Source organism: Lipotes vexillifer, unplaced genomic scaffold, assembly GCF_000442215.2.
Source record: "Lipotes vexillifer unplaced genomic scaffold, Lipotes_vexillifer_v1.1 scaffold848, whole genome shotgun sequence".
NCBI lineage: Eukaryota > Metazoa > Chordata > Mammalia > Artiodactyla > Lipotidae > Lipotes > Lipotes vexillifer.
The window spans coordinates 79,189-95,670 of NW_006790234.1; the positions used below are offsets into that span (position 1 = coordinate 79,189).

Below are 16,482 nucleotides of genomic sequence, written 5' to 3' on the forward strand. Positions count from 1 at the left end.
CCGACGGCCTTGCCAGGTCCCTGTTGTTGGCTCCTGTCTGACAGGAGCAGTAGCAAGACGGAACTTGGTCTCTGGAAACCCTGAGTGACGTAATCTTCTGCCTGCTTTCTAATGATGTGCAAATGGGTGGTTCTGGGATTTTATGTCTTCCCCACCCCCTGGTTAAAAAGCTGACTGTCGGCTCCAGCCTCCTGCACAACAGTGCAGGTCCTGAGCACCACGGCCCCTTCCTTTGCCTCTGAACCCACCTCCTGCCCAGACCCCACCATCCCACCCTTGTCCTTGGACGTGCAGTCCAAGTGAGACCTTAAGAGCCTCCAGGTCAGAAAAACTTATCTTCAATCTTCTTTATGCTTCCAGCCCCTAAGCTACACAGAGTGGCAGCGTGTAGTTATTTGTTAAACCGAGTAGAGCTTGTCACCACCCCTGCTCTCCATTCGGGTGACCAGTTAGTTGGCTGCCAGGAGCCCGGCCCTCGCTCTGTGCACACTGTCCCTCCAGAGCGCAGAGTGAGCTGGGCTCCAGGAGACTCTTACCATTATTCCAGCCATTCTGTTAGTTAGGAAGGCCTTTCTCAGGACCTCCAAGAGCCTTACTCATCATTTACAATAATAGCAACTAACGTCTAACAAGAACCGTGAACCATGTGCTAAAGGAAATGATCTCAGTGAATCCTGAGACCAACTCCAAGTGACGGCAGTGCTGTCACCCCCTCCGTACAGATGAGCACACTAAGGCTTGGGGGAGTTAAGTGACTTGTTTATGGTCACAGTGCTGATCATGTGTTTCATCGATTGTAGGATTTACAGTTTTTCATGTATAAGGTCTGGGCAGTGGGTGTGCATCTCCGGTGGGTGGGGCCTCTGGCCCCCGTGAGCCTGCAGGTGGCAGTCATGCGGCAGACTTGTCGTCGTCTGTGTGAACCTGGACCCATACTGTCCTCATGTCACTTCCTCTGTGTGTGTCCTTGTTACTCTCCATCAGTGGTTTAGTTGCCAATAGGTTTGTTTTGAAAATAGAGTAAACACGGCAGCCAAGTGTTAGAATTCACTTGTAAACTCCACTCTCAGCGCTGAAGAGAAAAACCTTGTGGAAATCAGGCAGCCCAGTAACAGAGCCAGGGGTGTCCGTGTAACATCAGTGGGGCGAGTATTTATCATGGTGAGGGGGGTAGTAACTGCACTTACATATTTTCTCACCGAGAGAAACAGTTATTTGGAAAGAAAGATACCACAAAAAGATAAGGCTGTGTTTGAGCCTTGTTGTCAAGATTCGTGCAGAGCAAACCGACTACCTGTCCTGAGTGAAGGCCGGACACGGTGCCAGTTCTCTTTGGAGAGATAAAGCAGTCGGAGGCCCTGTGCGTGCTCCAAGGGTGTTGGGACTGCTGCTAAGGCAGGTGTCATCGTTTAAATGCAAGTGTTTTTTGCCGCTGGTAATAAAATAATGATGCGTCTTAATCACTGAAGTCTTGGATTTGATGAAATCCTTTAAGTGGCTGATCTAGTTTCAAACCCAAGCAGCCCAGCTCCAGAATTTCACCGATATCCGCTCCCCTCCCGGCTCTCCTCAGCTTTACGGGAAAACATTTGCAGGGTGTAAAGGGGTTTATAAATCAATTTTTAGGACGTAGCTTGGTTGATCGTGAGAGCATGACCCCTTTACTGGATGCTGGGTGTCGTATTTAAAGAAGACTCTCTTGCAACTCCCAGTGCTTTGTGACTTGAGTTAAAATATGTATTTTTGCCATGTTACAATTTATCATCCAATTGACCCACCAGACGGCGAGTTGTTCTGTTTGATTTCATTCCTGACAGGGTATTCAGGAAGTGCTTCCTATCAACAAGATGACCACAAATCCTGGGGTTGGTGGAGGTATCCCCCCGTCCTCTAGTTTAAAGCTGAGAGAGAGCAGCACAAGTGCCAGACAAATGGGGATTAAAATGCTGGAATTGGGATAAATACCCCATCAGAAGTCACAGTTCAGGTGGATGTCCACGTAGAATTGCCAACAGGTCACCCCTGCATTTTCCAGACTTTCCACCTGGCTCAGTGCCACAGCGCAACCACTGAAGGGTCCTTACTATGGGGGTGGGAGGGGGCTGATCAAAATGCATGTATTTTATGTAATTTGAAAACAGGCTGGTTTTGCAAAGAAACAGAAAAATAGCCCAGTGAGCAGGCTTGTTTCCTTCTCTCTGGGGAGGGTCAGGGACGGAGCACCCAGGACCATCGTTTCAGTGGAAGCGCCTTCCCTGGGATGGGAGCTCGAGGCCACGGAGGGGATCCTCGCTTAACAGCCCTGAGCATTAATGTCTACTCCACCTGACACAGATTTCTGAGTTTTAGTGTCGTCGCCCTTGCTCTAGCTCAGGTGTGACTCACCTGGTTTGGCTGAATGGGGTTGCTGGTGAGGTTGGCATTTAACATTCATTGCAAAACGATTACCACAGTTTCATTAACATCCATCTTTTATTGTTGTACGTTTGTCTAACTAGTGTCGTTTTTTTTTTTCTAACACAGTGCTGGATTCCTAGTAGGTCCACAATAAAGACCTCTCAGATTGTGAGTCCCTTCAGGAGTGAATCTCAGAGGAAACAGTGGGCTTTCAGATGATAACTCCATCTGTTTTCCTTGCCTTTTTCTGCACACGAGGCTGGTGGTACTTTTGCATGTGTAAATTTTGGCCAACCTGGACGACGTGAAGATAAACTTAGTCCTAGTGTCCCTTTACCCGTGGAAAATACAGATGTGCAATCAAAACCCTGTAACATATGTTTGTTTGTCACCAACTCTGAGGGGCAGCCTTGGAAGATCACTGGGGGAAATGCCACACCTGAGCCCTTATAGGGCGGGCGTAGGACTTGCACCCCCTCTAGAGGGTGTCCATTTGGGGATTGAGAGACCCCGAGGTGCATGAGGTGGTGTGGGCAGAAGGGAGTCCCCACTGTGGGGCGCCTCCTAGCTGTTCCCTGGGCCTTTCTCCCCATCTCCGTTCACCCTTCACTGAAGCTGCTGGCTCTCTGCCTTCCCGTCTGTGTGTCACTGCACCTGTCCACCCTTCCTGACTACCTTTTCTCCCTGTCCCCTCAGCCCCATCTCCAGCCTTGATGACTCTGGAGCACACAATTCTGTCCCCTGCAGCCCTGCACAGCTGCTCGTGGGATGCACGGCCTTGTTTGCAGTTTCGTGGACCTGGGTTTGAGCTCAGGCTTTGCCGGGAGCTCGCCAAGCGACCTTACGCAAATCACATTCGTTATCTCCACAGACCCCAGTTTTCTCACCTGGGAGAGGATCTCCTGGGACACTGTAGAATGTGAATTCTAGGAGAGCAAAGACAGTGATAAAACCTGGCATTTCCCACGAGCCAGGGGGGGTGGGATGTCCCCGCCTTGGGGACAGCTCCTCAGCTGGCCTCACGTCTCTGCAGCTCCCCTGACACCTGCCTTGCATGTATCTGTTTCAGGGCTGGGAGAGGGCTCTGCCCTCCTTCATCCGGACAGCAGGTCCCACCCCAGGTCCTTGGAGAAAAGTGCCTGGAGGGCTTTCAAGGAATCCCAGTGTCACCACATGCTCAAACATCTCCACAATGGTGCCAGGATCACTGTGCAGATGCCGCCTGCCATCGAGGGCCACTGGGTGTCCACCGGGTAAGAGGCTGGGGCGGGGGTCCCGGGAGGTCCTGGAGAGCGCACTGCTATGCGGAGCCTTCTTAGGGTTTCTCAGGTGCACAGAGACTTTCTAGAATCTACAGTGATTCTGGGGTTGTCTGAGTTCTAACTCACAACCAAGCGACGCTTTGAAACTCGCGTTGGTGAAGAAACAGAGCTCAGTCCTGTTGAAATCTTAGCCTCAGCAGCGGTGATACGGTACCACTGCGAACCCACATGGGAGTGAATATGTCCTTGTTTATTGAACCCCATAGGACCACTCCTGTATGAAAAGAAACCATTAGCAAGTGAAATTAGGAGTCTGTGTTTCACCAACCCTGAAACACGACTTGCAAGCTTCTGATGGTCTAAATATTCTAGCCATATTCTGGTAACTTAATATACAGCTTCAGGGTCTGAGAGTAAGTTAAAATGTACCCATGCTACCTCAACCAGCCAGGGTGCAGCTCTTGGCTTCTTTTCCAGGCTGTGGAGCTGAGATTTATCCCAGTTTGAGCTCTGGCTTATCTTCCATTAGAGCTTTTAAAAATAGCCCAGAGGCAGACCCGCAATCTCTTCCCTGCCCATTAAATTGTTGCAAATTGACAAGGCTAACGGTGGGATCTGATCACTTCTGTGCAGACCACTCCTCCAGGTACCTTGGGGAGGGATCACAGGCATCCAGAGAAGAGAAAAAAGAAATCTTATGAGGAAGACCTAGCGGTTTTTGGTTTTTGTTTTTTTCCTAAAAATGGGGTTTCTCAAAATAACCGCATGGTCAGTATTGGCACAAACAATCTTAATGCGACGTACTTTTAAATAATTTATCATTTCGTTCAACAAATATTTCTGGAGCTCACAAATATTTACCGCACGCGAGCACTGTTCTAGATTTTGTGCGTATAGCAGCGAACCAAACAGACATTGGCCCCTGTCTTCGGGAATTTTACAAATACACAAAGAAGTGTTACGAAGAGGGAAGAAACAACAGGTGCTCAAGGAGAATACCAGGGCCCCTATTTTAGGACAGGGTGGGGTAGGAAGGGCTACCAAGAAGAGGACACTTGAGCTGAGATGTCCTTGGCTGTGCGAGACCAGGGAAGAGCTTTCCCTGTGGGAGGACTAGCAGAGGCTGGACCAGAGAAGCACGGACAGGAGGCCTTGTTCCGGGGGTGGGGAACAGCCCCAGGCAGGTCAAGAAGGAGGCGGGGCCAGCCCCCAGGGCCCCCTGCACGCCTTGTCTCTTCGAGTTTGGCTTTTAATCTAAGAGAACTGGGACTTCATTGAAGAGATTTCAGCAAGGGCTGATTCAGCTTGACTGAAGGGCGCTCTGGCTGCAAGTGGATGGTGGGAAGAGTGACTTGGGGACACCCAGGGTTCTTGGCCTCCTTAATCCATAGAAATTGATAAGGGGCCAGACAAGAAATTCAGGCCAGGCTTTATTGGGGCCCCTGGTGCAGGAGGGGGAGCAAGAACAAACAACAGGTTCCCTTGCTTGCTTCCCAAGGAAGGGCGAGCCAGTTCCTTGTATGGGGTGAGGGTAGGGGCAGGTCCAGGGGTGGGGCCGGAGGCGTGGCTCAGGCGGTCTGCCCACCCCTTGGTGGTGTTGAGTGCAGGGGGCAGGTGCAGTACCCTGCTTTGCTCCTGACTCCTCAGAAGTGGCAGGTGGCTTTTTGGTCTTCTTGTATCTTGTTATCCATAATTTGCCCCAACTGAGCATGTGCGCAGTTATTTTTAGTCTCTTATAGTTTCTTTGTATTTTGTTGCCCGAGGAGACGTGTGTCCAGGTACAAGCACTGCAGCAAAAGGGTCCCAGGTCCCAAATTGTTTCAACTTGGGGATGACCAACTAAAAGACTCAACAGTCGCGGCTGGAGATGACCAAGGCCTGGGTGAGGGGCGTCGGGGGTGAGGCGATGGAGAAGTGAGTGGGCTTGAGCTTGGGATCAAATCAACAGATTCTCGAGCTGAGATGAAGTGTTAGAAGTCGGCTGTCCTCCTGTCTGAACTACAACAGACGTGAATCGCTGCTCACACGGAAGGACTCCTCTGTCCCTGGGAAGGAACATGGGCTTCCTCTCCCTCCTATCACAGAGACGGATGCTCAGAGCACCACTGGCTGCTGTCTGGGGGTATCTGCGGCAGGTGACAGTCTTTACTAAGCTAATGGTACCCACTTCTAAGTGTCCCATTCATCAGTTTGTAAACTAATAGTAGTCTTGAGAACCACTGGCCTTTGGGATTTCAGTCCCACCGTTTGATTTCACCACTCAGCTCAAACCAGAACTACTGTATCTAATAAGTTTATATATAAATAATAGACACAAGCAGGGTTATAAGGCCAAGACTGATAAGACTGAAGTCTCAGTGTCACTGAGACTAGGATCTGATTAAAGGTGATGAGTGGACAGATTCTTTGCCCAATGCAAGGAAGGAAACCCCCTCATTTCCTGGTGTGGGCCGCGCTGCAGTTGTAAAAATTGATTACAGTTAGACCAGATGAGGAAGGTCCCATCCAGGTGTTTCTGGCCTAGGCATCCAGCCTTTACCTGATGCCACAGCAGAAAACATTTTGCAGACTTCCCTGGTGGCACAGTGGTTAAGAATCCGCCTGCCAATGCAGGGAACACAGGTTCGATCCCTGGTCCGGGAAGATCCCACATGCCGCGGAGCAACAAAGCCCGTGCGCCACAGCTACTGAGCCTGCACTCTAGAGCCCGCAAGCCACAACTGCTGAGCCCACGTGCCACAACTACTGAAGCCTGCGTGCCTAGAGCCTGTGCTCCGCAACAAGAGAAGCCACCGCAATGAGAAGCCCGCGCACCGCAACAAAGAGTAGCCCCCACTCGCCGCAACAGGAGAAAGCCCGCGTGCCACAACGAATACCCAATGCAACCAAAAATAAATAAATAATATTTTTAAAAGATATTAATATTAAAAAAAAAAGAAAACATTCTGCCACTGTCGGCAGCACAACCGAAGGAGCCCTACCTGACTCTTTATTTTCTGCTAGAGGGAAAACTAATTTTGACTGGACAGGGTAAGAGATGAATTTCCAGTGGTCTTCAAGGGGTGCCTCCCTGAGACTAGATTCCGTTCCAGGACGACAGACACCTGGCACCTGGCTGCTGTGGACACGGTCCAGATGATGGAAGTGGTCAGGAAATCAACATCTCTGACAACACAGGGAGCATCTTTCCTAGGCCAGCCCCGCACCCTCCTTCCTCCTTCCCGCCTGGGAGTGAGGCCAAGTGGGGCGCTGAGGATGGCAGGTTCCTGCCCTTCTGTCTTGTCCATAAAGTGAAAGGAGGACAACCCCGGTGTAGAGTGACCGGGAGCACAGGTGCTGGGCCAGGCTCCCCCGGGCTCACATCTGGCTCCAGTGCTGGCTGGTGAGGGGACCTTGGACACATCTCCTCAGCTCTTGTGCCTCAGTTTCCCTATCTGTAAAACAGGACAGTAATAATACCCACCCTTATAGCACAGGGAACTATACTCAATATCTTGTAATAACCTATAATGGAAAAGAATCTGAAAAAGAACAAAACTGAATCACTCTGCTGTATACCTGAAACATTGCAAATCAGCTATGCTTCAGCAACAACAAAAAATAAAGAATAAAGTGATCCTTGGGATGTCAATAATAATAATAATGGTACCCCCCACCCCCCAGCTCATAGGTTGCTGTGCGGGCTCCATGAACTGCCCGGTGTGCCATCCTGTTGTCATTACCGTGGTCTGCTGGCACTGTGATGAGCCTCCTCCTCGTGGCTTTGGGCTCACAGGCGGCTTCCTCCCCCTTTTCTGCAGCTGCGAGGTGCGGGCGGGCCCCGAGTTCATCACCAGGTCCTACCGGTTCTACCACAACAACACGTTCAAGGCCTACCAGTTCTACTACGGCGGCAACCGCTGCACCAGCCCCGCCTACACGCTGGTGGTCCGCGGCAAGATCCGCCTGCGCCAGGCCTCCTGGATCATCCGCGGCGGCACCGAGGCTGACTACCAGCTGCACCGCGTGCAGGTCGTGTGCCACTCAGAGGCCGAGGCGGAGCGGCTCGGTCAGCTGGTCAACCGCACGTGCCCTGGCTTCATGCCTGCCGGGGCTCCCTGGGTGCAGGGCGTGCCCTATGACCTGTGGCGGGAGGAGGGCGGCCGCGAGTGCACCCGGGCCGTGAACTTTGCCATGCACGAGCTGCAGCTGGTCCGCCTGGAGAAGCAGTACCTGCAGCACAACCTGGACCGCCTGGTAGAGGAGCTCTTCCTGGGCGACATCCACACTGACGCCTCCCAGAGGATGTTCTACAGGCCGTCCAGCTACCAGCCCCCGCTGCAGAACGCCAAGGTACCCCTCTGCACCCGGCATAGCCCCTGGGGGGCGGGGCTCTGCATCATGGAGGGGCTGCTGCGGGGGCCGGGGGTGGGAGGGCTGCAGGTTGGGTGGGGGGACAACACATAGCCCAGTCAGGAGGCCCGGGTGGGCCACCGCCTTGCTCTGTGATGGGGCCTCGGTTTTCCTGTTTGATGAGGGTGGTGGTCCTGGGACTGGTGATGCAGAAGAGCCTTGGTGGTCGTCCTCGAAAATTCCTAAGGCTCCCTTCTGCCCGACACTCTGGGAACTTCTGTGAGTCTAAGAGGAAAGCTTGCAGGAAACGTGGAGATGTTCTAACCTACCTGGGAAGATGCCCAGCAGGGATCCTGGCCCTGGGGCCGGGGGCAGGGACAGTGCTGCTGGCCTGGGGCTGTGGACCCTCAGAACCTCCTGTTCCGTCTCCACAACGACCCTGTGAGGCAGTGACGACCACCTCTTAGCAGGAGAGGGGGCAGCTGAGGTGCGAGGGGTGGTCTCCTGCCCAAGGTCACTGGTTGGTGAGTTTCAGGGCTGGAACTTGTACCCAAACCTTTCCCCAGACCCCACTGGACTGTTTGGACCCCAGATCCCACACTCTTCCCATTGGACTAAGTGAGAAATCACTGTGACCCGAGGGGAGGATGGAGGGGCCAGGAAACAATTAAAGCCTTCTAATGTTCTTTTCTTAAATGATAGTCCCCGTAATTACACTTGGAATTCTCCAGGCATTTCCTTCCCGCGGGCTCAGAGTCCGTGTCTGCATGTAACAGGGTCATTACCACCGCAGAAGCTGGGGAGGCAGGAAGGGGGGCCTGGGGGGCAGCGGCTTTCTCCCCAGTGTCGCCCACCATCAGACCGGCTTTTCTGGAATCCTTTCTAGAACAGCAACTCTCCAGTTGCAGGGCTTGTCCAACTTTTGTTTGGTGGTCTCTTTGTTTTTGAAGCATCTGTTTTCTTCTCAGTCCTTGGAGCGCACTCATGCCTGGTGAGGGTACTGCTGGTACTGGCCCCGCCGGACCACTCGGTTGTCTTCTTTCTGTCTGTTACCGCGAGCTTGTGTCGTGAAAGTTGCCTTTATGATGACTGTGGGGCGTCTGCCAGGAGGCCGAGCGGGCAGGGAGGCTTCCTCTGGATGCGCATCTCAGGGACACCCCCTCCCTGTGCCGAGGGAACGCTGGGCTCTGTGCAGACCCCGGCCAGGTCCGCTGTGCTGTGCCCTGCGCGTTCTAGAGGCCCCAGGTGAGGCGGGGCTGCGAGGGAGAGGGTGGCCCTCCTGCCCCGGGGACCCCAGGCGTCCTCGCAGGGAGAGGGCGGGCAGTGGGCTCTGCCTGCTTCACAGCCGATGCAGAGGCACCAGGACGGGACTCTGCCTAGGGGCGACCAGGGCGAGGGCCCGGCTTCTGGGAAACGGAGGAACCGTCGAGGGACCTTTGTAGGTGGCCGCCTTATCCAGACGCTGCAGCTTAATGACGCTTCTCTCCAAACTCCTGGTGTCAGGTGGCAGCGGGAACGGGATTTTCAGACGTGCATCTGGCTTCCTTTGAGCACAGTCGAGCCAACGTTCACATTATCTCCGGGAGTAAGGGTGTCGTGAGTGAAAACGGTCTGCAGCTCATCCAGAAACCCCATGGGAGCCAGAGCCCTGACCCAGCCTGGCCTGAGCCTGTGGGAGGATCCTCCCAGGAGCAGAGCCTTCATCCCTGCTCACCTTCCAGCGAGGGTGCTGGTGAGTAGCGTGGCCAGGGCCCAGGAAGGAGAGAGGAGGCTGGATGGAGGCCCCCTGCCCAGAGGAAGCAGCAGACAGCCTGGACCAGCTGGCTTCCACTCTGAACCTGACCTTGGGCTGTTGGTGCACGTTGTCGGGTCCAGACTCCGTCTCCTCACCTGCGGATGCCCACGTGGGCTCTTTGATCTCTTGAGCTCTCCTTAGGCCTGGAAAAGAGAGGAGTACCCAGAGCCACCTTTCTTGTCTTACCTCCGTCTCTGCCCCTCCTCTCACTCCCATTTTCTCTTCCCTCCTCTGCAGGGGCAGTTGTGGGACCGTCTCCCCAGATTCTTAAGAAGTAAACTCTTTAAACCCTAGGCCACAATCCCTCATTCAAGAAAAGAAATATTAAGGGTGGAAAGAACCTTGGATCTTGGAGATTATCCAGGACACACTGTTAAGCTTTTTTTTTTTTTCAAGGAAGGTACAGAATAGCACGAACAGTGTGATGCCACGTGTAAAGCTAGTAATAAAAGAAGAAGGTAAGCTGATCCAGGAGCCAGTGTTTCTGCAGTGGAACAGCGATGGCCTCAGAGGAGGGGGACAGTGTGGCCGGGGGAAAGATACTTGTCACCGTGAACGTTTTTGTACCTGCTGCGATTTGTGCCGTGATCTTATACTACCCAAACTCCATCACCACACTCAAAACAGATTCCAAAAACGCAGGATTCTGAGGCTCGGAGGAACGCTGTGGCCACAGATGAAGCCAGTGAAGAGGCTGGGCGGACGCAGGCCGGCGTCCAGGACCTGGCCTGCGCTCTCCCCCGAAGGCCGGCCCAGGTCCGCGTGGCTCTGGGAGCTGAAAGGACCCATTCTTCTCCTGTTGTCCCTGGCGTGTGCATCCTGGCCTGCAGTGAGCAAGCAGTCAGGAAGTTTTGAGATCCCTCCCCAGGCCGGCTAGGAGAAGGGATCAGTGGACTTGGCCGCTTGTGCCTTTCCAGAGCCCCAGGTGCTGCCTGCCCGCTGGGCTCCCGCAGACCCGCCCACCCACCCCCCGGGAAGGAGGAGGGCTGGGGGGCGCATCCGGACAGACCACAGGCCTCGCCACCCGCTCTGAACCCTTCACCTTCCCTAATCGCTGGTCCGTAGAGACCTGGCTGAAAATTAGTTTAAATGCTAAATTGAGTTTAAAACCGCTAGTCTCAGCCCCTCTGGAAACGGGACACCATGTAAAAATAGAGATTTTAAATCAACTTGATTTTCTAAGCTTTATACAGCTTTGCTGTGAGGTTCAGAGCCCTTCGGCAAAAAAAAAATGATGTTTGAAGAGAATCAGGTGAGCTGGGAGGATTCTTTCAGGATGAAGTTGGCTACTCTTCATTAAAAAAACAGGACCCCCTAGAATAACCCTGAAAGAAGATGCTTTGCTTGAATCGAGTTTAGCATCAGGGCAGCCCTTACCCTCTGCCTGGATTCCTGTGTGGTGGAGGGTTAGCCAGGTGCTCTCTTTCCTTGGCAGAATCAAAAGTAATTAAGAGCAAATGATTGCTGGGGTCATTGGAAATGCCAGGGCCTCAGGATCATACTTGCAAGCAAGCAGAATTGGTCTTTTTCCAAAACCCTGCACTGATGAGGCCACAGGGCCGTAAATCAAAGGGCTTGCCTGCAAACCAGACCACTCTCCCCAAGCCATGTTTCTGAGATAGCCTGCCTGGAACGCTGATAGTGGGGCTGCCCGTCGGAGGCGGAAACACAGCAGAGTGCTTTGGGGGTGCCGGACCGCTGGGAGGAAGCAGGGCTACTCGTGTGCTTTCTCTCCTAAGTTCCCTGCAGGCCTCTGGACTGTGAACAGTCGTTTGTTTTTGAGGGAGCTTGTCTTTCCAAGCCTCCTCAGAGCATGTGAGAAATAGAGATCTATGGTGACATCTGTGACGTCCGAGGGACTTTGGACCACGTGGCTGTGGACATCGGAGTTTCCGCCCAGCTCCAGGAGGCAGCTCTGCAGCAGGAAGGGGTCTCTCCTTAGGCATGTGGTTGCTGTGGCTCCCGGCGGGGTGGGTAAGTGGGTGCCACAGGTGCACGAGTAGAAGTTATCCAGAAGCTCACGGAGGAGTCACTGTCCCTGCTCGTTCTGTCAGTGCAGGGCTAAGAGAAGAGGGTTTTGCGGAGGTGATGGTAGTCAGAAGAGGTGGTAGAGGGCCAGGGCCTTCAAGGAGTCATGACCGAGACAGTGTCAGAAGCCCACCTTATGTTCAAGCAGTATGCCCCTTACAGAAAACCGTGACCCTGACCCCAGGGCCGGGTGTTCACTGCCAGGCCACACGTGCTGCCCACAGGATGAAAAAAGAGCCGGCGATGGGGGTCGGATGATGGGTTCTGGCCTCCGAGAGGCTTGCTCACGTGGACATTTTATTTGGGTCGAAATAAGAAGAGTCACACGATTGCCACACTGCACAGCTACTGGCCTCTGCTGTGAGTGCAGAAACAGTTCATTATTTTTCTTGATTCCTGAGTGCAAGATTTTTATTTAAGGAGTCAGCAGACCAGGAAGTCGTTGTTGTCAGGGACAATGCAAGGCAAGGGGTAAACGTTTCATCCCTTAAAAGTCCAGAAGCTGAGAGGACAGCGTGAACGCCTGGGCGGCAGGAAATCGACCATTGGAGAGTCTGGGTCAAGTCCTGTGTGCGGGGCATTGGCCGAGCACTGTGGGCGGAGGGCAGGGGAGAAGGGGGCCAAACGTGGGGTCTGCTGCCTTTACAGCCAATGTGATTATGACGATGAGTCTCCTTCAACTCTTTAAATGCGTTTAAATTAATAGGAGGGGAAGAAACAATCAAACAAGTAAAACTTAATCAGCATTTTCTTCTGAAACCATTCTTACGGTCATTTGTATTGAAGAACCACCTTCTTATGGTCCTTTTATCGAGCTCTGGGCTCTGTGCAAAGTGTGTATGTACAGGCAAGGGGGAGATGAAATTATCTTTTATGTGATTTACAGGAAAGGCCTTTGGGAGCTCACATCTCAGAGTCTAAACTTCATGGAAATCCCATTTCTAGAAAATGCAGTGCTGCTCCCGGCCACCCACCGATGCTCCATTTTCCCTCCAGGAAGCGGTGTTCTGTCGGTTCCTCTCGCAGAAGACCTGGCAGCCAAACGCAGGCCCCGAGGAACCGGCCGTGCCTCTCTTACCCTTTTCCGTCGTCCTTCCAGCCCGGGCCCCTCTGTGGTGGTTGCATCACAGCTACAGGGTTGCTGTGCAGAGTCCTTGTGAGGCTAAGTCCTTCTGTCCTCAACGCCTGCCATCTGCTCCTGGCAGGCGGTGGCCAGGCTGAGGGGGTCCGAGCGCTGCCGTGTGCATGTGGCATGGGCTGCGCCAGCCTGGCCAGACAGACTGCCAGTCTCCGGGTGTGGCCCCAAGGCTACAGTTACAGAGACCCAACCTGTGTGGCCACGGCCATTTCCCGTACTTTCTTCTGAGAGGGGAGTCATCACGGCTCCTTAGGGAGGTCAGAATGAGCCTGAGTCCACAACATCCCAGGATCCCAGCTCTGAAAGGCACCCCAAGAGGCCCCTCCCACAAGACGGGCAGCGCTCACGGTTGTGATGAATGCTGGCTGCTCTGTTCATCTTGTTACGTATCCGAGGACAACTTTCTAACCATCCATCAGCCCGTGAGCCATGAACCTGTATCACACCTACTGCATTCTCCTAGGTGTCGTGGGACATAGGAAAACGGGAGGGCGCTGGTCTTGGCCTCAAATACCTACCACGTCACGGAGAGGAGCCGGGAAGGATGTCCGTGTAGAAAGACCTACCATGGGGCGCCTGCAGTTCAGTCACACGCGTGGTGAATGGCACTCTTGAAGACAGCTTTCAGCATCATCCTCGGCCATCCGTGGAGGTTTCTTCCTGAGAAACGTGACCCGGGGGAGCAGAACTCTAGGAAGGGGCATTTCATCATCTATCCCCATTTCTCCTCCTCCTCAAACAAAACATTTAGCCCAAGAAATGTCTTATGCCCGCTGCTTCTCTAGTTGACTTATTCACGACAAAGATCACGTCAAGTAACTTTTTCCATTCTGGGAAGATGCTGGGAAACAAGTGGATCCGTCAGCAAATGCTGACGAACCAGCTCTCCAGAAATAAACGTTGGCAGGGGACAGGGCAAAGCCTAGAGAACCGTGTCAGTCATCGGCCAGAGAGGACCTTTTCAAGGGACCAGAGGCCTTGGTAGGGAGACGTGTGTTCCTTGCAGACCCCAGCCTAAGGGGCAGCCTGGGGCCGGTAGGGAGCACTCCGCAAGCCCCACAGCCGAGTTCTGTCTCAGATCCCTCCGAGCCATGTTATTCTCTCTCTCTCTGCTTCGGTGGCCTCATCTGTGACGTGTACCGTGGTCTCTTTGGGAGACTGAGAAGCGTAAGGAGATGATGCACTTGAACTTCCCCAGCATCAAACGCCCTGTACATGCAAACTGTGTTATTTAACTGTTCCCGGGGCCGGGCCAGGATCAGGAAGCACAGTGGGAACCGCCCCCCCCCCCGCCCCCGCCTAGGACATTGCTCACTGATAAAATGTGATGTTACATTTTCGTTTTTAGAATAAGCTTGATTTCTTTCTTAAGAGATTAATAATGGTATAGGGATTCCCCACCTCCACCCCCCACCCCCGGCCCAGGAATGAAAGCTTTTTATAGTTGGTGTGAAGAATAGCAGCAAGGAACACGTTCTGGTCCCTCGGCTCTAGCCCTCAGCTTCTGGTGCACAGGAACCCTGACGTTAAAATAGCCTATCTGAGATGCAAGGGAGGGAGCGATGGGAAGCCTGACGGGAGAGCCTGGGAAAGACAGCTTCTCAGATGAGGCTCATGGATCAGAGCATGGGCCAAACAGAGTAACTTCATGAAGCAAATGAGATTTCATGGTACAAATCATTCTTCGTGTTGAAAAGCTCTTCCCCTTTGGTCATTGTGAATGGCCGCTGTTTGAGAAAAGCATCTTGGAAAAGAAAAACTTCAGAGCCAGCGCGATATCTAGGCCTTAATTTCTGCTTCTCCATGGTTGTTCCTGTAGGTCTTTTGGGTTTTATTCAAGCCAAGGAGAGTGGTAATTAAGAGCACAAATCAGATTTTTTAAAAATCTGTCCACAAAACAGAAAGGTGTTCCCTTTACCCAACCTTGGCTGAAACTGTCCCCTTGTTGACAGCATCCACAGAGAGGCCAAAACTCCCACACTGATTTATGACATCTTTGGTTTCTTAATGCCAGCTAAAGAGTTAGTTAAAACGGTAACTAGTCAACTCAACAACAGCAAAAAGAAACCCGATTAAAAAATGGGCAAAGGACTTGAATAGACATTTCTCCAAAGAAGATGTACAAATAGGCCATAAGCACATGAAAAGATGCTCAACATTTCTAATCATGAGGGAAATGCAAGTCAAAACTTCAGTGAGGTAGCACATCACACCTATTAGGATGGCTGTTATCAAAAAAAAAAAAAAAAGAGAGAGAGAAAAATAACTGCTGGTGAGGGTGTAGAGAAATTGGAACCGTCGTGCTTTGCTGGTGAGAATGTACAATGGTGCAGCTGCTGTGGAAAACGATATGGCAGGTTCTCAAAAAATATTGAACATAGAATCACCATATAATCCAGCAATTCCACTTCTAGGTATATACCCAAAAGAACTGAAAGCATGTTCTCAAATAGATTGGACACCCGTGTTCACGGCAGCATTATTCACAATAGCCAAACAGTGAAGGCAACCCAGGTGTCCATTGACAGATGAATGCATAGACGAAATGTGGTCCATCCATACAGTGGAAAACTATTCAGCCTTAAAAGGGAGGGAAATTCTGACACATGCTACAACATGGATGAACCTTGAAGACATTATGTTAAGAGAAATAAGCCAGTTACAAGAAGGACAAATACTGTATGATCGCACTTACATGTGGGACCTCGAGTAGTCAGATCCATAGACACAGAAAGTAGGATGGTGGTTGTCAAGGGCCACGATGCGGGGTGGGATGGAGACTTGTATTTAATGGGGACCGAGTTTCAGTAGGGGAAGATGAAAAGGTTCTGGAGATGATGGTGGGGATGGTTGCACGACAGTGTGAATTACTTAGATGGGAAGTTTCATGTTATGTACGTTTGACCACAATGAAGTAAAGTAGCTAGTTCAGGAATTTGGTGAGACCAATACCCAAGGGGCAGCTTCCTCCCACTCCTTCCCTACTGATGGGTGACAAGCTTCCCTGAAACTCCCCGGCCTGCCTTTCTCTGCTGCCGACCAGAAATGCTTCAGCGAGGACCATCTCTCGCCTGAAGGACCACAGCCCAGCCAGATGCTCATCTCGGAGCTCAGGACCTGTGCCCTGTCGTTCTTAAAGAAAAACACCAGACGCCAGCGTGTTGGGCATGGAACAGCCTGGGCCCCACGTTGGTGCCCCCTCCCCTCCGAGCCGGTTCCTTTTCTGAAGAGCAGTTGATCCCTGGTGTCATCCGAGCAGTGGCTCTTGCAAGAACTAAGACCCCTTGTTCCTGCCCCGCCTGCTCAATCTAAGAGGCTTTCTGGGCACTTCCTGAATGATACTGGTATTTGAGGAAACAAATCTTTTCAGTGATTGAGACTCTTGTCTTCCTAGAATGGCCAGAAATGAAGTGGTCACAACTGATGTTTTTAAATTCCCAAATCACATAGCAAACCGAGTGGTGGGGAACAGGAAGAAGGGGATGGAGGCTGGGTCGGCGTGTAGGGACCTGCAGTGCACGTGGGCTGCA

General features: G+C 52.4%; 1 protein-coding gene across 1 annotated transcript in view; it reads left to right on the forward strand.

The window, feature by feature from the left end:
* The first annotated feature begins 3,381 nt into the window (after positions 1 to 3,381).
* Positions 3,382 to 16,482, forward strand: part of APCDD1 (APC down-regulated 1) — an 18,126-nt gene continuing 5,025 nt past the window's right edge. Inside the window, exons 1-2 of the mRNA XM_007463278.1 lie at positions 3,382 to 3,650; positions 7,460 to 7,991. Coding sequence (XP_007463340.1) covers positions 3,382 to 3,650; positions 7,460 to 7,991 — 801 coding nt within the window. The remainder of the gene's footprint in view (positions 3,651 to 7,459; positions 7,992 to 16,482) is intronic.